Source organism: Pelophylax lessonae, assembly GCF_965119305.1.
Source record: "Pelophylax lessonae genome assembly, chromosome: 4".
Lineage (NCBI taxonomy): Eukaryota > Metazoa > Chordata > Amphibia > Anura > Ranidae > Pelophylax > Pelophylax lessonae.
Window position 1 is genome coordinate 421,487,294 of NC_138771.1, and position 23,003 is coordinate 421,510,296.

At 46.0% G+C, this 23,003-nt stretch overlaps 1 protein-coding gene across 1 annotated transcript in view; it reads left to right on the forward strand.

Annotated features, from left to right (window-relative positions):
• The window catches only part of LOC309551929 (securin-like), a gene marked incomplete at its 3' end in the record, with an annotated part of 249,689 nt that extends 230,124 nt beyond the window's left edge, over positions 1–19,565 (forward strand). The window contains exons 4-5 of the mRNA XM_082252651.1: positions 16,302–16,448; positions 19,478–19,565. Of these exons, the coding sequence (XP_082108777.1) occupies positions 16,302–16,448; positions 19,478–19,557 (227 nt within the window). The remainder of the gene's footprint in view (positions 1–16,301; positions 16,449–19,477) is intronic.
• Between the last annotated feature and the right edge of the window lie 3,438 nt (positions 19,566–23,003).

The following is a 23,003-nucleotide window of genomic DNA, read 5'->3' on the forward strand; positions in this document are numbered from 1 at the left end:
GCTAAAGTGCTGGTCTGCGGATCAGACTTCAAAGAAGGCCTTGGCTGACCTACCTTTTCAAGGAGATCACCTGTTTGGTGCTTCCCTGGATGACATTATCAAAGGTCTCACAGGGGGTAAGAGTACCTTTCTCCCACAGACCAACAAGGTTAAGGACCCTCGTCGCAGACAGGGGTCCCTCCTTTTCAGCACAAGTGTTCTTCTTTTTTTTAATTTTTGTTCCTCCAGGGTCAGTCGATAAAGAGAGCCCTTCAAGACTCCCTCGGGTGGTTCCAAGCGACCCTGGTCTGGCAAACAAATCTGAGTTTCTCCCAACCTGAGAATAAGGCCACCTCGGCCTGAAGGTGTGCCCTCACCCGTATCTGGGGGGGGGGGGGGGGGGATGTCTTTACCGGTTCCTGGATACAAGACAAATGGGTTCACAAGGTCATACGGTCCAGTTACAAGATCGCGTTTCTGTCCTGCTGGTAAAGTTTTTCCTTCCAATGTGCGACTGTCCCTGGATCGCTTACAGGCTCTTTGGGGCAGTAGAAGACCTGGTACAACAGGGAGTAATAGTTCCAGTTCCATGTGTGGAACGTTTTCAGGGCTTTTATTCAAACGTGTTCAGTTCCCAGGAAGTAAGGCAAGGTGCGTCCAATTCTGGACCTGAAGGCACTGAATTGCTTCATGCAAGTTCAAAAATTCAAGATGGAATTTGTTTGCATAGTGGTGACCTCCATAGACATCAAAGATGCCTACCTTCACATCCCAATCTGTGCAGGTCACCCAACGGTTTCTGTTTTTGCAGTGGGAGAAGATCACTATCAGTTTGTGGCATTACCCTTTGGTCTCGCCTCTGCTCCTCCAGGTCTTCACAAGGTGTTGGCCCTGGTGCTGTTATGGCAGCGGGGGATATCAGCCCTAGGTTACCTGGATGATCTGTTTCTACGTGCGACCCATGGTGCTGGTAGCAAATTTTGAAATCCCCCCCCCCCCCCCCATGAGAACTCCTGGAGGAGTTCGGTGGATTCTGAACCTTCAGAAGTGGTCCCTGTTCCCTTCCCATGAGACTGGACTATCTGGGCCTGACTTTGGACTCGTCCTCAGCCAGGGTTTCTTCCTCCGGATAAACTCCAGACTGTGGTTCAGCTGTTGCTGTCCAGCAAATGGTTGCTCCTTTGGACCTGTAGGAGTTCTGGGACTGATGGTGCCATCCTTCAAGGCGGTCCCCTTCGCTCAATTCCACACGAAGATCCTCCAGAAGGAAATCCTTCTCGAATGGAATAAGAATCCAAATTCCCTAGACAATTGGAACTGGCTGAGCCAGGTGACCAGGGAGTCTGATATGATGGCTTCAGTCCTCGATGCTCAAGCAAGGGAAATCCTCCTTCCCTATATATTGGACAATTGTCACCATGGAGGGGTTCTCGGCAGGTTGTCTGGTCCCTGGAAGAATCCAGGTTACTGATCGATGGTCTGCAGCTGAGGGATCAGGCTTTGCCTAGTCCACTGGACTAAGCACCTGCAGTGAGCATTCAATTGGACAATGCCACAGCCGTGGCTTATGATCACCAAGGGGGCTCCAAAATGGTCCTTGCGGCTTTGGAAGTGGCAGGCATCCTTCGATGGGCGGAACGCTTTGATCCAGCTCTCCGCCTGCCAATTTTCCACTCCTGGAATGTGAACAGCTGATTAAATCAGTCAACAGGCCTTGGATGCAGGGGAATGGTCTCTCCATCCAGGGGTGTTCCAGCAGTTTTGCCTTCATTGGGGAACTCCAGATGTAGATCTGTTGGCATCTCGGATCAACAGGCAAGTGCAGAGGGTTTGTGGCCTGCTTCGGGACCCTCTGGCAGATGCCGCAGACACACTGGTGGCCCCGTGGGGTCAGTTTCAGCTGATGTATGCCTTTCCTCTTGATGCTGCCAAGACTTCTTTGCAGGATCGAGGCGCAAGGGATTCCGGTCATTCTTGTGGTTACGGACTGGCTCGCTGTGCTTGGTACGCTGACCTGGTCAGGCTAGTTGCAGACGCTCCTTGGAGACTTCTTCTCTGGGAGGATCTGTCTCGGGGGGGGGGGGGGGGGGCAATCCTCCATCCTGCTTTGAAATCTAGGTGCTGGACAGGGGTTTGTCTGTTTTGGTGATTCCTTTTCTGCTTAAAGCAAGGAAAACTACTTCTAGAAGATCTAGCATCATACGTGGAAGGCGTATATTGCATGGTGAGTCTCTTGGGTTCCCCCTTGCTCTTACTCTGTGGCTCCGATCTTGGCTTTCCTTCAACAGGGAGTTGGCCTTGAGTACGATCAAGGATCAGGTCTCGGCCTTTGCAATTTTCTTTTGAAGGCCATTGGCCACCCATTCCCTGGTGCCTAACTTTTATCCAGGGGGTGTGACACTTGGCACCTCCGGTGCAACCTCCGTTGCCACCTTGGGACCTTAATTTAGTGCTGTCCATTCTCCAGAAACCTTTTGAAAGAATTTGGGAGATTCCCCTGCTTGCCTCATCCCAGAAGGTGGCCTTCTTGGTGGTTATTACTTCTGCGCACAGGGTGTCCGAACTGGCGACGTTGTCCTGTCCTCCCTATCTGGTGGTTCACGGGGATAAAGTGGTACTTGGTCCGGATCCGTCCTTCCTTCCAAAGGTGGTTTCCAGTTTTCACGTAATTGAGGACATTGTGTTACCCTCTGTGTCCTAAGCCAAAACATCCTAAGGAAATTGCACTACATTGGATGTGGTTCGGGTAATCGGGGTGTACTTAACCTGAATCTTCGAAAGTCATTCTCTCTTTGTACTCACAGATGGTCCAAAGAAAGGGCTGCTTGCGTCTGCTGCGACTATTTCCAGATAGATCAGACAGTGGCGCAGGCTTATTCAATTAAGGGTCAGGTTCCACCTTTCCCTGTTAAGGCGCATTCTACTCGGGCGCTTAGTGCTTTCTGTTTTCGTCATCAGGCATTTGCTTCAGGTTTGCACGGTGGCTACCTGGTCATCTGCTCACTTTCACAAAGTTTTACAAGGTGGATGTGCTGGCATCTGCAGATGCCTCTTTGGCTGCAAAGTTTTGCAGGCTGCTGTTTGAGGGTGTTTTTAGTCTCTCTTGAAGGTGTTTTAATGTTTGTTCAGGTGGGTCTCATCTTGTTCTGAGGAGTCCTATGTTGCTTGGTTGGCAATGGTTTAGCCTTGGATTTATTTTTGTTCCCACCCCTCATTTTTATGGCACTGCTTTTGGACGTCCCTACTGATAAGATCAGAGACTGCGTCCGTCAATGAATGATGGACAATTGGATTTTTGTCTTAACGTAAAATCCTTCTCTGAAGTTCATTGACTGACTCAGTACCCGCCCCTCTATTTGAGTTGGGTTGGTATTTTCTGACACTGGTTTGATGCAAAACTGACACATGCAGGAAGAGGGTGTATCCCCTGGGACTGCCGATAGGTGTAGCCAGAACTTTTTTTTTTTTTTTTCTGCCTGGTGTCCTAGTCCTGTAGGGGACAGCATAACCCTACTGAGATGATCATAGACTGCGTCCGTCAAACTTCAGAGAAAAGGATTTTACGGTAAGACAAAAATCCAATTGGTTTTATATATTCCCATGGCTGGCTGATTACCCTACAGTAGCATAGTTGTGTCATTCACATTCCTTCTGCATTATGATAGATGTGCACTATGGAGTGATAGCCAGCAATAGCAGTATACATATTGCAGATGTCATGAGAATGCATTTGCCCATCCTTCACAAATTCTGATCCTATTGTTTTCCAGTGACTCTCGGCTTCATCTTGTGGCTGTAATCCTGAGGGGTTTGGGTGGTGTGGGTTTTTCCCCCTGAGATTTTACTTATGTAGCGTCAGAACCAGGAGGGTGGAGTTTCTCCAGTAGGAAGACGCAATGGAAACCTAAATTTTAACCCCCCAACTCTTGCTAAAACTAAGGCTGGGCTTAATCTAATGTGTATCTGTTTTGAAAGTGCTAACTGCTGCCCTTAAACAGTTAAATGTTCAATTTCAGATTTCTGAAGCCTGCATCAAGCCAAGCAAACAAACCTACCCTGAGATTGAGAAGTGTCTTCCATACCATCCTGAAGGCAAGTGTTTTTACTTGGGTTTTTTCAGGCTTACTGACATTTTCTAAATGGCTTGTATGCTATGGTTTACACCAGGCATGTTGTCCTTCCCAAAAGGTTTCTATATCAACTCTTGCCAGTGTAGACTGTAGCCCTGTATTCTGTGCATCCTGTACCTATCTTTTTTTTTTTTTTTTTTTTTTCTTTGTGTTGACTTTACTGCTAAAACTGAGCATATGATGTAATGTCCATTCATCCAGACATTGCTAAAGAGAATTCTAGTTGTGCTTTATGCCTCACTATTGGTCTAGCTTCCCAAGGGGAGCAAAAGCTTAACTTTTTGATGTGGTCCAACTATTTGCTTCACTAAAGGTTGCACTATGTAGCTTCAGCTACAATGGTATAGTGCTGAGATCTGGCTGTGAGACTTCCGGTCTCACACCCAGAACAAAACAATCAGTCGGAGAATGAATGCAAAGCTTCCTCGGGCTGATGACATGACAATCTGACTCATAGTGGCACTCAGCCATTCATGGGCAGCTTTGTATTCTGTGATTAACTGCTTGTTCGCATGTGGGACATGTCTGGTGCATAGCTGGAACCCATCAGTGGGTACTGCAAGTAGATGATGCTACATACAGTGCTTGGAGGCAGTGCAGCAGTTGGTGAAAAATTGTTGGTTTGTACCAGCTTGGTCCAAACTTAAGTGACAGGAAACTTGGAGATCAGCTTTAGAGTATTTGCATACTTGACAGTGGGGTAAAAATAATTTAACTTGCACATATTGGGAAGATGTAACAAATACAATGGTTTGCTTTATGTATGTACATGTTAAGGAAAGTCCCTTTATTGGACAGTGAGTGATCTTTTCAGAGCCCAACAGAAGTCTACCAAAATCTGTTATTTTGCCCAAAGTAACGGAGGATTAGGTCTCTTGGAAACTGTCTAATGCCACGGTTTTAGGCCTTTTTACTGATATAAATACAGCCCATTGCTTTTAACAAGTGTGCGAACTTGCACTGCTTATAGGTCAGTATGGCTAGTATTACATGCAGAAAGCTAGAATTTATGCATATGCTCCAAATTTTCTCATCTATTTGACCCACTGATTAGAAAAATGAACGGAACAAACTTTCTTAAAACATTTCCTAAATTCTATGGCCAGCTCTAGGCATAGGGAACAGAGGTAACTTCAAGTTGTCTAAGATAGATTGAAGCGTGATCAACAAGATAAGATGTTCTGTGGCTCCTAATGCACCTTTTAGTTTTCTGGTGTTGTACCAAGAGAAGTCTAAGGAATGGGGCTGTTAAAAGATTTTTGTGGGTTTTTTTTCCACCCCCCCCTTCCCATCTGGTATTAATTGGACTACCCCCCCTCCCCCATATGCCACTTTGGGGTTGGTTAATTTTTAACCTGAGAAGGTTCCAAATTCCTCTTCACTAGGGTATGGCACAGGTGTGCTCTGGGTTGAAAGGGAACAAATGGTGGGATGTTAATTCTATAGTAACATTGAGCAAGAGGGGAGAGAGCAGCCTTGTAGAGGGATTGGAGGACAGTTCTTCTAGATTTATTTTAGCAAATGGGAAAGCATACATGGATGTATTAAATGTGGGAAATCTCATGAAAGCTGGATTGTTCTAATTGGAAAACCCACTTCCATCTAATGCTGTTTGTGTTGTGGGAAAAACTCCAGTTAGACAGCAGAAAACCTTGTTAGTCATTTGGCCTGCATCTAAGAAGCATGAAACCTCAAACAACCCTGTGAGAAATTTGAGTTTGCTTATATTGCTTGCAGTGGGTTTGTTCAATCGGTTTTGATGGCCATGAACAGTATATAGGAGAGACTCCATCCATCTCTATGGGGTTTTGCAGATGTATTCATCTAATGTCCCCCATATTTTCTCAAGTACTCCTCGATATCAATTACCAATGCCTATTTTTAATGTGTCTTATTTTTGATTAGGAAAAAATAAATTACTGTTTATGAACAGTTCTTCTGACTTTGAAATTGCGCTACTTTAGCGTGATTTCAAAGCTGCAGATCGGTGCAATTTTTACCTGATTTCATTGTGGCTTGCATTTTAACAGAACTCAATGGAATTGCAAAAAAGTTTTAGCATTGGAGCACCCCTTCAGTCAGCTCTCCTGGACCTTGAGTTCAGGTCTTCTCATCCATTCCCCTTGCCCTCAGGACAACCTCCTGTGACCATGTGCTGCTGCTACAGAGGCAGACGCCCCCTCCCTCCCGAGAATCTGCACTCCAGTTAAAGACCCTGCAGCACGTGCTCCTGGCTTTCATACAGTATCCCAGAATGCACTGAGGTGACCTGCCAATCACCAGGACTGTATCAAAGCCTATGCATTCATTTTCCAGGTTTCCTCCATTGTCCAACATGCCTCCCTATTGGACCAGTGTGAAACATTCTCTAGACACAATGACTTGCATACTAAGCAGACCAACAGATCCTGCTCTATGGTAGGCAACGAGCAATATAGCTGTTTATAACCCCCCCGATTTCGACAATCGACCAACTTATCGATTATAAAATTCATTAGTTGCAGCCCTACTCTGGAGTCTCAATACATGCACAGAGAAATCTGAGTAATCTGGCATCAGTCTTTTTGCATTCTGTATGCCTGTTGACTGCAGGCTTTTACAGCATAGTCGGATAGTGTACCATTACAAGTCAAGCCTGAGAAGGGCTTGTTTGTGGAGGCCTGTTTCTGTGAGCTTGTACTGCTTGCCCCCTTTTCAGGGTTTCAGTTCTGGCTTTGATGGCCCCAACTTATTCCCAGAGGTAAGGTCTGGCTTGAGAATACACTGCTACCTCCACTGTAATCAACAGAGCAGATTTACATGGCTCAATTTTTGCTTTCTCCTCTCACCTTCCAGGACAGCAACACAGGAGATGAGAGGCTCCACCCTACAGGAAACACAATCAGTGCACAGCTGTTAAAAGGCCCACCCTTCCCCCTTGTCCCTCAGTCTTGATTGTTTCTCCTACAGTGAAAACATTTTATTTTTTTTTCTTACTTGAGGACTGCTGGCTGGTCCCCGTGAGGCAGGTTCAGCAACACCAGTGAAGTTCACACTTTACCTGCATGCCTTCTAGGCTTTTCACAGGTTGCCCCAGGATACAGGCAGTCTGTCAGTGGTGGTCCCTCCAGAGCCTGTGGCCTGCTATTCAGCAGGGGTCTCCTCCGGTACTCCCGGCCATTCAGCTGGAATTCGCATTCAGCCGGAATTTAAAAATAAAAATGCTGGACAGCACACTCCAAGCCTTGCTTTGAAACCTGAACTTCTGGTTTGTGCAGGAAAGGCGGAGCATGCGCAGCGCGACCTGAAAGGGGGAAATGAGTACGAAGGAGACGCCGGACCCACATGGCAGCGGTAAAGCAGACTCTCCAGCCGAAAAGCCAGAAATGCCAGGCATGAAACCTGCCGCAACCCACCTCATGGAGGAGAAAAGGTCAGTTCAGGTGGCTACAGGCAAAAGCAGATCGGAGCCCCGTAAGTGCAGTGTTTTTATTTATTTTATTCACCTGCCAAGCTCTCCCCCCCCCCCCCCCCCGATTGGGGCTGATACCTGTCGGGCTTAGTCCCTGGAAGTTCCCATGCTCTCAGCGGGGGCCTGTAAGCCAAGTTACTATGGGGCAGGAGGAGTGATCTGTTCTTCTCTCTTGCAGAAACCCCAGGTGGAACCCAGGAGGCCTCTGATAAAGCACCCCCTGTATCTGGTAGCACTAGCACCTATAAAAATGTATTTGTGGTGAGATACTGCCCAGATCTCTCATCAAGCCCTTTTGTTATAGGTGTATACACTGGCTGGTAAAGAGGCTTCAGGGTTGATGAAAGATTTCCTTAAGTCTATGCAGGAGGAAATGCGAAGTCCCTATCTAGTCCTTCCGCTTCTCCTGTAGCTTCCCCGCCAGGTAAGAGCCAGGAGAGCTCAGAGTTTACATTCCAAGGCAGACCCATCTGCCTGGTTTGCAGGGTCTGTTTGGTCTGAAAAATCTGGAGGCACTCCTTCAAGCTGTTTATGTACAGGAGAAATCCCAGAACCCCGCCAAGGAGATCTCGGCACAGGATAAGATGTATAAAGGACTGGTTAAAAACCAATCCAAGGTATTACCTGTTCACCAATCCTTGAAAGATTTAATTCTTCAATGGAAGTTTCCTGAAAGGTCTGGTTAGACCAAAGCCATGGAAAAGGAGATTCCCTTTTGAGGAAGAGGTGCAAAAATTCCTAAAGAGTCCAAAATTGGATGCCTCCCTGTCAAGTGACTAAGAGGTCTGATCTCTGACGACACGGGGAATATCAGATGTCATGAATATCAGATGTCATGGACCCTGCAAGTCAGAATCTGTTAAAGAGCCTGGGATGCCAACTCATCCACTATGGCTCAGCACTGGCTGCAACCTACACGGCTAGGAATGCAGACTTCTGGATAGACAAGCTTACAAAGCACCTTTTCACAGGGAAATGAAGTCCCAGGACCTGCTGGACTCCCTTTGTTATAGGGAAAGCTGTTGCCTACTTGGCCGATGCAGCAGTTGTCAGTGATGGCCTCGGCTAAAACCAGAGCTCTCATTAATTCAGCTAGGAGAGCCTTTTGCGTTAAAGCTTAGGAAGGCGACTTTACTTCAAAGGTGAAGCTCTGTGGGCTACCTTTTTTGAACAGTCCTTACTGTTTGGCTCAGGCCTGGATGAAGTATTGTCCAGATCCTGAGAAAGGGAAGAAATTTTCCTAACAAGCCCAAAAGGGAGAGATATAGCAAATTTTTTTCAGTGACAGCTGATCATGTAAACAGCAGCTGGCGATCAGCTTTTTTTTTTTTTCTGTGTGAGGAGGAAAAACAATCGCCGGCTGCGGTCAGAGGGACATTGATTCCTGAAGAGGAAAGGAGATTGTGCCACCCACCAGAGTCGCCTGCCAGTGCCCCATCAGAAGTATTGCCCATTAGTGCCACCTACCAGTGCCCTTTGACGCCTTATCAGTGCAGCCTACCAGTGCCCATCAGCACACATCAAAAAAGAGAAAAATTACCAGTTTGCAAAATTTTATAACTGGGTTTTTTGGGTCAGCAAAAAAATAAAAACCCCAGTGGTGATTAAATACCACCAAAAAGCTTTGTTTGCAAAAGTTTAATTTGGGTAGTGTTGCATGACCCATCGAGTGTTGCCATTAAAAGTGCAACAGCGCTAAAAGCTGAAAATTTGCCTGGGCAGGAGGAGGTTTTAAGTGCCCAGTAGGCAAGTGGTTAAACCAAGTTCCTAGCATACAATAGGTTTTTCAATGGAAGGTATTTATGCAGTCCGCAAAAACCTGTTGAAAGATGTGTTTGACTGCTCTGGATCTCAGGGATGCATACCTGCATGTTCCAATTCATCGAACACCAGGCCTTTCTGAGACTTGTGGTGGTCACCAAGGGGACTGCACACTGGCAGTTCAGGGCACTCCCCTTTGGTCTAGCAGCCAGTCCAAGGACTTTTACCAAGATCCTGGCAGAGGCGGTGGCATATCTTCATCTCCAGGGAATAGCTTTGATTTCTTACCTGGACGATCTACTGATTTTTGGTCCATCAGTGGACCAATTGAGAGAAACACCCAAAAGGTGTCAACAGTCCTACAGATGCTAGGCTGGCTGATCAGCATGGAAAAGTCATGCCTGGAGCCTGCCCAGGTTCAGACCTATTTTAGGGTACTAAAACGACTCACGGACTTTTTCCTTGGGGGGGGGGGAGGGGGGGGAGGTAGAGAAAGGTTGGTGGGTTGCCTCCTCATGCTCCAGGAGAGAGATCCTGAGTTCTGGGGCTCATGTCAGCCAGCAGTAGCTTGGGGGCAGCTACACTCGGACCATCAATTCTTCCATCTTTCCTCCTGGGACAAAAAGGTTGAATCCCTGGACGAGAGAAATATACTTAAAAGCTTGGAAAACTTTGTACTTGCTGTAGGCAGAAGCAAATGCCGTGGCTTGCATCAATCAAGGGGGCACCAGGAGTGCCGAGGCGGCCGAGATTCTGCTATGGGCGGAACACAATGTTGCGGCTCTTTCCGTGGTCCACTTCCTGGGTTTGGAGAATGGGCAAGTGGATTACCTGAGTCATCAGGTGTGCTCCCTTCATCCAGAGGTTTCAGCTCCTGTGTGCCTGGTGGTGGGGCTCCAGAAGTTGATCTGTTTGCATCTCGCTTCAACAGGAAAGTTCAGAGGTTTGTGGCCAGGTCTCGGGATCCTCTGGCCAACACCACAGACTCTCTGGTGGCTCCTTGGAGTCAGTATCGCCTATTTATGCTATCCTTCTGCTCGTTCTCCTGCCGAGGTTTCTCCCCCCCCCCCCCGGTGGGGATGGAAGGCATTCCGGTCGTTCTGGTGGCTCCAGACTGGCCTCAGCGGTCTTGGTACTCAGAACTGGTAAATGGTTGTGGATCCTCCATGGCGTCTTCCTCTGCGAGACGATCTATCTCAAGGACTGATCTTCCATCCTGCTTTAGTCGCTGGCTTTAACAGCTTGGCTGTTTCAAGCAAGGTGTTGAGGGATAGCTGTCTGTTTCCTACCTACCCTTTAGAAGTCCAGGAAATCTACATCTAGGAAGATCTATCATCGTACGTGGAAATCATACATTTCATGGTGTGACTCACTTCAGGTGCACCCTCACTTGTTTTCTATAGCTCGGATTTTGGCTTCTTTACAAAGTTTCGCAGCGCTTGACATTGGGGACTATCACAAAGGCCAGGTGTCAGCCTTGGCTATTTCTTTTCAACGTATAGTCTGGTTCGCACCTTCATTCAGGGGGTGCGTCACCTGGCCCCTCCATGCGATCCTAATCTGGTTTTGTCTGTTCTTCAAAAGCCTCCTGAGAATGCTAGGGAGATTTCTCTGCATTTGTCGCAGAAGGTTGCCTTCCTGGTGGCTATCGCTTCTGCCTGCAGAGTTTCTGAGCTGGTGGCGTTGTCCTGTCCACCTTATTTGGTGGCCCACAGGGATAAGTGGTCCCCAACCTGCCTTATGTCCTAAGCCTAAACATCACAAGGAAGTGGTCTTGCACTCTCTAGATGGGAGTTTGGGCGATTTAAGGGGTTTAACTGGCCGTTACCGAGCCCTTCAGAAAGTCGAACTTTGTCCTGGACAGGCCTTGCAAAGGTTTGGCTGTGTCCGCCACAACCATTTCGAGCTGGATCAGGCAGACGGTTGTTCAGGCTTATTACATCAAGGGTCAGGTTCCTCCTTTCCCTGTGAAAGTGCATTCTACTAGAGCGCTGATTGCCTCTTGGGCGTTTTGCCATGATGCCTCAGTTGTATTTGTAAGGCGGCGACTTGGTCGTCTGTACACACTTTTACAAAATGACTTTGTTGGCATCTTTGGATGCCTCTTTTGGCCGCAAGGTTTTGAAGGCTGCTGTTGCGTGACAATGTTTTTTGCTATTAAGGGTTTTTTACCTGGGTGAGCTCCTGTTTGGTGGAGCTCCCGGTTGGCTACGTTTAGCCTTTTAGTGTTGTCGCTGTCTGGTAGTTTCCCACACCTCATGCCTTTACTGCTTTGGGACATCCCACTCAGCTCATGGAGATGAGGCTGCGTCTGTCAACGGATTATGGCGAAAATTAAGATCTTACCGTACAATCTTCTCTGATGTCCTTCGACAGACGCAGCTCCTGCCCCTGTTTGGGGTTGGTTCTTTGTTTTCACTGCTTTTACACTAAACTGTGCTGAGTCATGCAGTGGGGGTTTATGCCGAGACAGCCCCCCTTGGCGTGTGTATTCAATTTTTTTTATGCCTAGATTACTGGTGGGAGGGAGATGAGGCTTAGGGAGATGAGGCTGCGTCTGTCGACGGACATCAGATTTTACGGTAAGATCTTGCAAAAATCTTTTGCAAATCCTATTGCTACTCCTTTATCTGAATCCCCATAATACCTCACTGGATGGTTCCTTTGAGTAGTTTTATTCTTGATTCATGGGAGATATGGGTCTCCTGAACAATATCGAAAAAATATTGTCTTTACCGGAAAATTTAGTCCTTTTGACGTTTTCATCTTTTTTCTGACCCTTCATCTTTCTCCCCTCCCTCGGCGTCCCAAGACTATATATTTCTAGGACTTGTATCTTTAGAAGTGGGTGACTTAAGGGAATGTATACTACCCTGTAGATCCAGGAGGAAAAGGTTCCGCTCTCCGTGCTTGATAATAAAATGGATCAGGGACTGGATTCATCCAAACACGGTGTATTCCCAGTACATAAGGTTCTGTCAGACAGCCAAGAGTGGAAAGATCCTGCGAAAACCCTTCTCCCTCTCTCTCCCTCCCCCAAGACTTGGAAGGTTCCCCTTCAGTGGTAAGGCCCATGTGTGGAATAAAAGGCCTAAGGTTGATGCAGCCTTTTCTGAGGTCTCTACTCAGATTTGGCATTCAAGGATATGGGTGTCTTAAAGTGTGCAATGGACAGGAAAGCTTATTCTCTCCTTTAAAGGGGCATGGAATTCTACCTCAGCTTTTGGCCAAAGATGCCTTGGTTTGCATCACTTCTCAATTTAGCCACAAAACTCTTCTGCTCATGGGGATCTTCTAATGCAATGAACCCTAAACCATCGAGTCAGATCACCTACAATTGACAGTTTGGTTTCTGAAGACCTGTCAGAAGGGCCAAAGGTCTGTCTGAGAAACTTATTACTACTTTCTACTAAGGTGTCTAGAGCGATCTACCTGAAGGTGTGAAGAAATCCTTGTGTTCCTTTAAGGGACTTTAGGTTAAATATAGTTGCAGTTTTGGTATTCCTCCATGAAGGAATGAAGGGGCTGGCAGCCGGCACGCTAAAAACCCAGTGGCGGCTTTCAGGGGTTTTTTTTTTTTTTTTTGCTTTCTTTGAGAACTTTATCGCAAGAAGCTCCATTTGATTTTTTTCAGGGCATTGGCACAGAAGTGGCCAGTAGCCCTTAGGGTTTTTCCTAGATGGGATTTCTCTTGTTTCAGGGCTTCACTAAAGCTCCCTTTTGAGCCTTTAGAGTTTTTCTGGTAGCAATCACCTCGGCCCAAAGAATTAGCAAAATTCAGGCTTGGTCTATACCAGATCCTTTTTTTTTTACTTTTGCAGATCGAATAATTAGGAAAGATCCGGCTTTTCTTAAGATCTCAACTTGCTTTCATCGTACTCAAATGGTACTTCCTACCTCTTCTTCGACTCCAGCGAATGCTAAAAGGACTTTCTGTACTTTAGATGTGAGAGGTCTAGTTTAGATGTGAGAGGTCTAGTTCAGTATCTAGCAGTGATCCGGCAAAGGAGAAAAGGCCTCCAAAATTACTTTGCCCCCAAGCCACCTTCCCAATCAAAGAAGCTTGCATAGCCCTCCTCCTGAGGGTATTGCTGCCCATTCTATTAGGTCAGTGGCCGCTTCCTGGGCCAAAAGAGCCGGTGCCTCGTGTCGTGAAAATTAATAGGGCTTGGAGCATAGAAACCCACTTCAGTGCGCCCAAGATTATTACGCACCAAGCTCCATTAATAGCTTGTACTGAAAAGTACAAATGCACCGCTCTTTTGCATAACGGTTTACCAAGCGCTCGGCGACAAAGAAAGGAACAGATGCGCTGGGTCATTTTGATGCCATCTGCCAGGTCTCTTTCCGGATATGTAGGTGTGTAAGGGCAAGTGTTTGTGTGTTTCTGTGTGTCTTCAGGGATGAAATGGCTGTGCGAGCTTGTGTGAAATGGCTGTGTGAGCGTGTGTGTCTTCTGTCCCCTGTCTCCCAGGGCAGGGCTTGGTTTATTTACAGCAAGTGAACAAAAGGCGTGGCTTCAAGACCACCAATCAGATACGTATACATTCAAAAAGCACAATAGAAACTGGAGTACATGCCCATAAATGGACATGAGCGAACAAAGGGCTCAACTACCACATGAAGCACATGGCTTTTCATTGTTTGTTCATGTCAATCCATAAACATTAGTCCATTACCTGTTAGTGGGTCCAATCATACATGATTCATATATAAACCAAATATGACAGTGACCATTCTAACTGTTCCAGTTGATGAGGCTTTATCTGCATAAGACAATAGTAGCAGTGTTTCAATCACACGGATCCAAATGTGACTAAAAGGAGCCATCTATTTATCTTGGTAAAATAAGAATTTCCATATCCCAAACAACTCAGCAGTACAGGGCCCTGAACTGCAGACATAGATCTGTGCGATGGACTCTCTTTGCTACCAGTATTGTGCCATCTCATCCAGTGGAAGATTTTCACCAACAAGTCTTTCCTGCAATGACAGTTAAAGCGATAATCACTGTAAATGGGGATTATCAGTAAAACTTGACACTGGGAGACATTATGACTAAACTAAAGAGAATGTCCAAAACCAAAATTTCCACAACACTCGCCTGAACAAATCTGCAAGGCAGCTACCTGGTCCAGCTTTTCTGCTTTTTTTCGGCACTATAGGCTAGACTTCCTGTCAACTGCAGATCAAGCCTTCGGTAGGAAGGTGCTGCAGCCAGTGGTCCCGTCCTAGGGTAAGTTGCTCGGCTGTCCTGAAAGGCGATTTTGAGAAAACCTTAGTTAGCAATACCTTCACCGGTAAGTCTAAGCCTTTCAGAACAGCAGCCTACTTTCCTCCCTAGGTGTTTTTCTAAGAATGTCCTAATCTGTTTTGGTTGGTTGCTATGTTGGGTTTGGTTTTCCGGCATGTTGGAGGCTACTCTTTAACTGAAGGCATGGTGGAAGTGGAGGGATTTAAAGTCTGCTGTTTCCTGGGATTTTGGTGGAGCTGCGCTCTCCAGGTGCTGTCCTGAAAGGCTTAGAAATACTGTCACTGTAAAGTCTTTAACTTTTTTTTTTTTTTTTGGGTTATACCTGCAGTGAAGGGTCTCTCCTTTAAGAATCCTTTCTCGGATGTAGTAAGGAAGTTGTATGTAATGGACTGGATATGCCTTAAGCTGGCCTTAGACTGTTTTGTTTGAATCTCAACTAGCTCCTGCTGAACCAGCCAAGATACAAACCATGTATCCATGTGTCGCTCTATCAACTTGGGTACAACCTGCATCTGCCTGTTAGATTTTACAAGCGATTATAGCTGCTAGCAATTGGTGGTCTCCCAGCAGGGATGGCTTCCCCTGCCAGAACACAATAGCTCTAAGGGAGGGATTTCCCCATCAACAGTCCATGTTGCAAGAAAGAATCGCTTTGTCTATGGCTGGCTTTAATGGGTTTGGATCTAATCTTTAAATGGGTGAAAGTACATCCTAAAACTAATCTCCATCTGCAGGCATCCACGATAGAAGACTAACCGATCTAGCCCTGTAAAGAAGAAATCGACTATACATGCATTTTTCTGAAGCCAGTCCTGTCCCATGCTGTCAGCAGTGGCTTTGTTGTGGAGGCACGTGCAGATGAGGCAGACACCAATGGAAGCCCCATGGTAACAGTGACGTTTTCCAGCCGTTGTCGGCTGTCTCCTCTGAAAAGCTTCTGCTGCTGGAGACCGGATCGGCTTCAAAAAGGTATCTAGACAAATTTCTTTACAGGGGTTAGTCTTGGATCATGGATGCCTGTAGATGTAGTGAATTTAGTGTTTGGGTGGACTTCACCTATAAATTACATGTGGGGGGGACTTCACCTATAAATTACAAGTGTGGGGGGGGGGGGGGGATGATATTGGCACAACACCTAGCCAATGGGGCATGCAAAGGAACCTCCTACTTGGCAGTCCAGAAAACTCTGATCCATTTGAACGGATTCTAGGTAAGCAAATTAGCATTTTATTTAATATTGAAGGATTGCCTGGAAGTTACCAGGTAAGTGCTTTAAAGTGTCACCAGCATTTTCTTTTTATAAATGGTTTTTTCACTTCGTCAATTTCCTAGCATAGTCCTCTTCTGTGAGCCTTAGCTCTGTGCTGATCCAGCTTCTCTTCTCGCACTAACTTTTTGCCGAGTGACAGCGGAGTTATTGGGTATGCTGACATCGCACAAGGTGGTGGCCTCAAGCAGCAGTCAAGCTTTTTGGTGGTCTGCAAAAGGGTCTTTATAGGTAAATGGCATGCAAAAGTTTAACCCGATATTTCACTTCAGTTTATAAGAGTTTCTCTCCAATTGCAATTTTTGCTTGAGACTAACTGACCTAATGTGGCTGAACTGTTTCTTGCCAAGTGACTCAAGTAAATGCTATTTAACTCATCCAGTAATGCAAAACACAAGCTGCTTGATCAATCGGTAATGGTCATGGAAGTTTGTCTAGCAAGGCTATTTCTCTTCCTAGAGTTTGAAACCTTTGATCTTCCTGAAGAGTGCAAACTGAGCCATCTCTACCTTGCTGGAGTTCCCCTTATTGTGTATGAAAAGGAGGTTGCATTATTGACCAAGCAGCCAGCTCCAATGGATATTCCAGTCTTCAGCTGGGAATCAGGTTAGTTTTTAACAACTTTATGACTGCAACACGCCTTTTTGTATTTTGATCCAAACTTTTGATCTAGATGTTTGTGTGGGTTTTACTGTATCTGAAACTGACTGACTTCCCTTCCAATTCTGCAAAAACTCCTTGTAATGGCCAAAATGTAGTTCCAACAACCTAATGTGTGACCGATGGTAGGGGGTGACAGATGAGCTGTAAGTTTATTAACCTGAAGTGTGTTCTCTGCTCAGTTCTCAGAAGAAGATAATCTCCTGTAGCCTGTTAAGACAAGAACTTCAGTTCTCACAGGGAGGACAAGTTTGTTTCTTTTGAAACCGGCTGAGATCTGTGCAAGTGGGTGGACTGCCTGTAATTATGAATACAGTGCAGTAAAGTTTAAAAAGTGAAACCAAAGTTTAAAAGCATGTAAAATGTCCTGACACGAGAGGTGTGTTGCTAGGGAGAGCCCTTGGCTTTAGCTACAGGTTCTTGTGGTTTCTGACCATGTTTTTTAGGCACATCCTTTTCTAATTTCTAAGTCTTCTGTAGAAATTGCTAATGGGTTATTTGTTACCTAGTGTATCTGACATTACTACTACAATATTACTATAATAAAATTGACTTATCTAATTTTGGAAAGAATGAAAATTTACAATGGGAGAAACTTGATATTAAACAATATCACAAATTCTAATGAACTTGGTGTTGTGGGGTGTTTTATTATTTTTATACACCACTAGGTGGAGATATGGCTCCTTATAATCTATAAATGAAGAACTAGAAATGCCTAGGTGGGAAGTGTGTGGGTTTTTTTTATGCAAAGCATGTCCAATAGGTACAGAGCTATCTTAAGTGCCCTACTTTAAATGAAGATTTTTTTTTTTTTTTTATTTAACTTTTCAACGTTCAACAGAGGATTACTAGAATTGTGTGGGCTGTTTTTCAATAGTGAATAAAATTAACTCCCTTTAGATATATTCTAAGCAAAATGTCTGGCATGCTGTGATCTAGGCTTGACAAACGCAAATGCTGGTGCAGAGCCTTCTCTTGACAACCAAAGCTGCTTGGTAACTTCAGGAAACGGGACCTCTGCCTTTACCCATTGCAGCCATTAACATTTGCAATATGCATGCTGCTGGACTACATGGTACAATCTCTAAGTTGGAAGCTTAAATAGATCTATACTAAGTTGGGAAATGTTTCATTTTGCATCAAATTAACTGCACATATGCAACTAGTGCCCAAAACAGGGGCTTCACTTTGTCCACATTGAGGCTGCATATAGTACATCAGCCATAACATTATGACTATCGACAGGTAAAGTAACATTGATTACCCCATTACAATGTCATCTGAAAGTGGGCAGGATAGTTAAGGCACCAAGTAAATGTTGTGAAACTATCAGCACAAACCAAAAGTTATCAGTGAATATAAAAAGTGCAACTAATAATAGATATCCAGCAGCACGCACTTAATTGTGCCTACACCTCACAATCCAAACGATCAAACATGTAAATAGTGATGTGCCAGATAAAAAATATATACACATTGGTGACGTGAATGAAGAGCAATAACCGTGTACAATCAGTGAAAAATATTGCCCAATCCGTGAAAAATAAGTGCATAAAGTGTCCATATAATGCAGAATATCCAGAGTGTTCAAAGAAACCAATATTCACACATATACAAAAGACACCTCTGTGAATTCCTTCACTGAGTGAAATGGTCTCTTACCTCAGCTCAAGACCCAGACGTGTCAGCACCAGCTTTATTCATAAAAATATGAGACACGAACCAAGGGGGCTCTATCCAGCCTCGCTTCCGGATTAAGGCATATGTAGGGGGACAAAAAAGGAACAGATCTCTGGTTTGAATTCCAACAAATTTATTAGCAAATGGTAGCTGTACTCACATTAGGTAGCACTAAGCAGTGCATACTTGTATGGCAGATATCGGTACCAGGAAGAAGCGCAGGGTCAGGTACGCAGGCTCCGCCCCCTATATGCATTACGTCAGCTTCAATAGTGTTGACTTATTTGGAAGAACTACTACCGAAGAAGTCAACGCTATTGAAGCTGACGTACCGCATATAGGGGGCAGAGCCTGTGTACCTGACGCCATGCTTCTTCCTGGTACCGATAGCTGCCATACAAGTATGCACTGCTTAGTGCTACCTAATGTGAGTGCAGCTACTATTTGCTAATAAATTTGTTGGAATTCAAAGCAGAGAGCACTAGACCTGTTCTTGTCCCCCTGCATATGCCTTCCTCAGAAGTGAGGCTGGATAGAGCTCCCTTGGTTCGTGTCTCATACTTTTGAATAAAGCTGGTGCTGACCCGTCTGGGTCTTGAGCTGAGGTGAGAGGCCATTTCACTCGGTGAAGGATTACACACAGAGGTGTCTTTTGGATATATGTGAATATTGGTTTCTTTGAACACTCCGGATATTCTGCACTATTGGACACTTTATGGTTACTTTTCACGGATTGGGCAATATATTTCACTGATTGTACACGGTCATTGCTCTTTCACGTCACCATTGTGTATATATTTTTATCTGGCGCATCACTATTTACATGTTTGACCAAGTAAATGTTGTCCCTGAAGTTGATATCCTGTGTGGGTGTGTGTGAGATGGCTGGTGTATATCCTGCCTGTGCAATGCATTTCGAGCTGGGTACGTAAATTTTGTTGCTCACAAGAATGGCAACGTAGGCGTTTCAACTTTTTCAGAATTTTTGTTTAACATGCCTATTTTTGCTTTCTGGAAACATGCCTTGTGGAGCTTCAGTGAATTTTTTTTAAGTGTGCTGTTGGTATTCTACTGCACATTTTACCTCAATTGGCCAAGTATGTCTATATGGTAAAACCGTACAATGGTTTAAAGTTGGTAAACTGCAGTTTAATCTTTGTGCCTGACCAGTAACAGGTCTTTTACCAGCTTAGCAAAACTGGTGTAATCTCATGCAAATTGTAATTTACTTCTACTTCTCACTAGCAGAAAATTGTATCTGAATTGACTCAAATTAACATTGTATTTTTCAGATATGCCAAGTACATTCCCTTCCTCCCTGGCAACTCTAGATGATATAACACTTGACATGCCCAAGATGGAGAACTGTTAGCATTTTTTACTGATCTTTTTGTATGATTTTACATTTGTGTATTGTATCATTTTTACATTTGTATTAAACTTTTATTTAGCTATCCAATTTTTTGACTTTTTTTTAATATAAGCATCACAATTGAAATTACCAGTTTGCTTGAAATTTAAAAAAATAAACTCTTTCGTTGACACAAAGCTCTTCATCTTCATGACCATATGGCTATACTGTCCTCTTTAGGAGTAGGAGACTAGGCAAAGCAGCTCCGTGCTAGGGCGGCCACGACAGCCCCGCTGGGGGGCGGCGGGCTGTCCTGAGTTAAACATCTCCCGAGGGCGCATACAAACTGGCTTCGGCCTGGGTCGCAGCGTTCCTCCCGGTCGGTGGCACCCACATTACAATGGAGCAGTGGCCTCTCTGGAGCAGTGCCCACCCTGTTCCTGGTGGGGTAAGTAGTTGTCTTCCCCCCCACCCCTGGTGCATTTTGGGGCAGACATGGGCCCCCTCCCTGAGATGGTCGGACCCAAGATTCCCTTCCGCCCAACCCCATCTCACCTACGCCCCCCATCTCCGTGGTCTGTGGCCCTCTTCTGCTTATCAAATCCCCCCCCTCGGGGCGGACATTTTTCTGAGGTGAATTGGGGTGTGGCACGGAGGATGGGGGGGAGTGTGCCCAAAATGATCGCACCTTGAGAGACTGGTCTGGTGGGGGCACCTGTCCCCCCCCCCCCGCTCCCTGTTGAGACCATCTTTTTTCACAGCCTTGGGAGCCACGTGCTGCCACCATTTTCTTGTAGCCTGCTTAGCTAATGATTGGTGGCCATGTTTGTGTAGCCTCAGCAGCCATTTTCCTATAGTTCCCATTGAAAATGGCGGAGGCCATGTTTTTGGAGCTCAGATGGGCAGGGATTTGGTGGTGAGAAGTCCTCAGCCTCTAGTGCTAATGGCAGACCTGCCTTTTACTGATCGCCGCATGCTGTGCAGAAGCTTACTGTGAGCTGTTGGGGAGTACCTGTGGCCCCCTCTCCCTCCTGCTATACAAGGATAGTGCTGGGCCTTGTGGTGCAGTGGGGTGTCCCTTAGTGCGTTTTTACACTTGTGTAGATTTCCTCTCCATTCATGGAATTACTGAAATCTGTTTCACCATCTGATGCACTCTGAGGATGCAGGGCCCTCTGGGGCCCCACAACTGGCTGCACTGATGGCGGTCCTGGAGTCCTTGGTGTCCAAAAGTGCATTTAGTCCTGGTCAAATGGGCTACCAAAAAGCATCCCCCGCCTTCACCTGCTTCCTCTTTTCATAGCCACGGTCTGAATCTGCCGCCTCGGATGCCAATTACCCTTTGGGGGTCTGCGTCCACACATCCTGTGTGATTAGTGGGTGATTCCTCTGTTCCTCTAGCCGCAATTGAAAAGGCGCTAGTGGATGCACTGATTGTATGAGTGCGGGAAACCTTACATTTGGAAGATGCAACTAAGGCGGCATCAGAGGCACAGGTCCCTTTGGCACCCACAAGTCCTTCAAAGCGGCAAGGGTGTCCCCCCCCCCCCCCCGCCTTATTGGACTATCTTGTCTCAAACAGTGGGGGGTCCCCAAAATGTACCTTTGCAATGCGATACCCTTAGGAGGAGCTTGCAATGCGATACCCTTAGGAGGAGCTTGCAATGCGATACCCTTAGGAGGAGCTTGCAATGCGATACCCTTAGGAGGAGCTTGCAATGCGATACCCTTAGGAGGAGCTTGCAATGCGATACCCTTAGGAGGAGCTTGCAATGCGATACCCTTAGGAGGAGCTTGCAATGCGATACCCTTAGGAGGAGCTTGCAATGCGATACCCTTAGGAGGAGCTTGCAATGCGATACCCTTAGGAGGAGCTTGCAATGCGATACCCTTAGGAGGAGCTTGCAATGCGATACCCTTAGGAGGAGCTTGCAATGCGATACCCTTAGGTGGAGCTTGCAATGCGATACCCTTAGGTGGAGCTTGCAGGTTGAATAAAGTCTTGAATATACTGGTAGTCCTTTTTTTTTTTTTTTTTTTTTTTTTTTTTTCTGATTCGCCTGATGGGTCTGAGGCCTTCATCTGCTATATGTTCATTGTGGCTGGGTCAGCACCTAGGCCAGGGTTTACCATCACCCTGGTGTCACTCTGACTGGGTAAAGTGTGGTTTTTTTTTTTTTTTTTTTGGTTATAGGCTGCGACCTCCTGAGTTTTTTTTTTTGGAGCTGGAGGATAAATTTGGTCCTAGGGCTAAAATTTGTCTGACGCCTCTTTGGATGCTTTCTAGACTCTCGGCGGTGGTCCTGCGGCGCATTATCTGGCTGAAATGCTAGTCCCCAGACCAGGCTTCCAAGAAGGCCTTGTCAGATCTTCCATTTGTGGGAGATCGCTTGTGCAGCTTGCTTGGATGACATCAAAGGCTTCAGAGTAGGCTTCTTCCTCGGGCTACCAAGGGTAAGGTGTTCTGTTGCAGATGGGGACCCTCCTTTTCTGCTCCCAAGCGGCTTCTTCGTTTTCTTAGGACAATGGATCAAAACATTTCAGGGCCTCCAATGGGGGTCCCAAGAAGTCTTGGTCAGGCAAACAAAGAGCAGGGTCTGCCAGGCCAGCGGACAAAATCTCCTCCTCATGAAGGGGCACTCTCACCCCTATCAGGGATGAGGGGACATCTTTGCTGTTTTGTGGACCTTCCTAATTCAGGACAAGTGGGTCCAATAATTGGTTCTTTCCTTCCAACCTGCACTTATCCCCAGATCGCTTACAGGATCTCTATGGGGCAGTGTAAGACTTGTATCACAAGGAGTGATTTGTCCTGGTTCCCATGACGGCCGCTTTCAAGGTTTCTATTCAAACCGGTTTATTAATCCTAGGAAGGAGGGCAGGGTGCATCCAATTCTGGACCTCAAGGTGCTGAACTGCTTTGTGCAGAAGTTTCAAATGGAGTTGATTCACACGGTGATGGCATCCCTACATCAGGGGGACTTTCTCGCATCCATTGATATCAAGGACGCTTGCTTTCACATCCCCATTTGTATCTTCCGTCAGCCCTTCCTCTGCTTGGCTATGGGCAAGGAGCATTATCCATTTGTGGCATTAACCTTTGGTCTTGCCTCGTTTCTCGGGTCTTCACAAGTGTTGGCCCCGGTTCTAGCATTACTGCGTCAGCGGGGATTGCAGTACTGGGGTACCTGGACGATCTGCTTTTTGCAAGCAGAGTTTTCAACTGCCCTGTTGGCCAACTTGGAGATCATTATGCAAATGCTGAGGGAGTTCGGTTAGATTAAGAATCTTCAAGTCTGCTCCTGGTTTCGTCCACGAGCATGGAATATTTGGGACTGACTCTTCCTTGTGTTTCTCTCAAGTTGCAGGAGGCAATTTGGCTTCTGCTGTCCAGCAGACGGTCATCTCTTAGGACTTGCCTGAGGTCTACCTTCGAAGTGATTTGGTTTGCACTGTGCCACACAAGA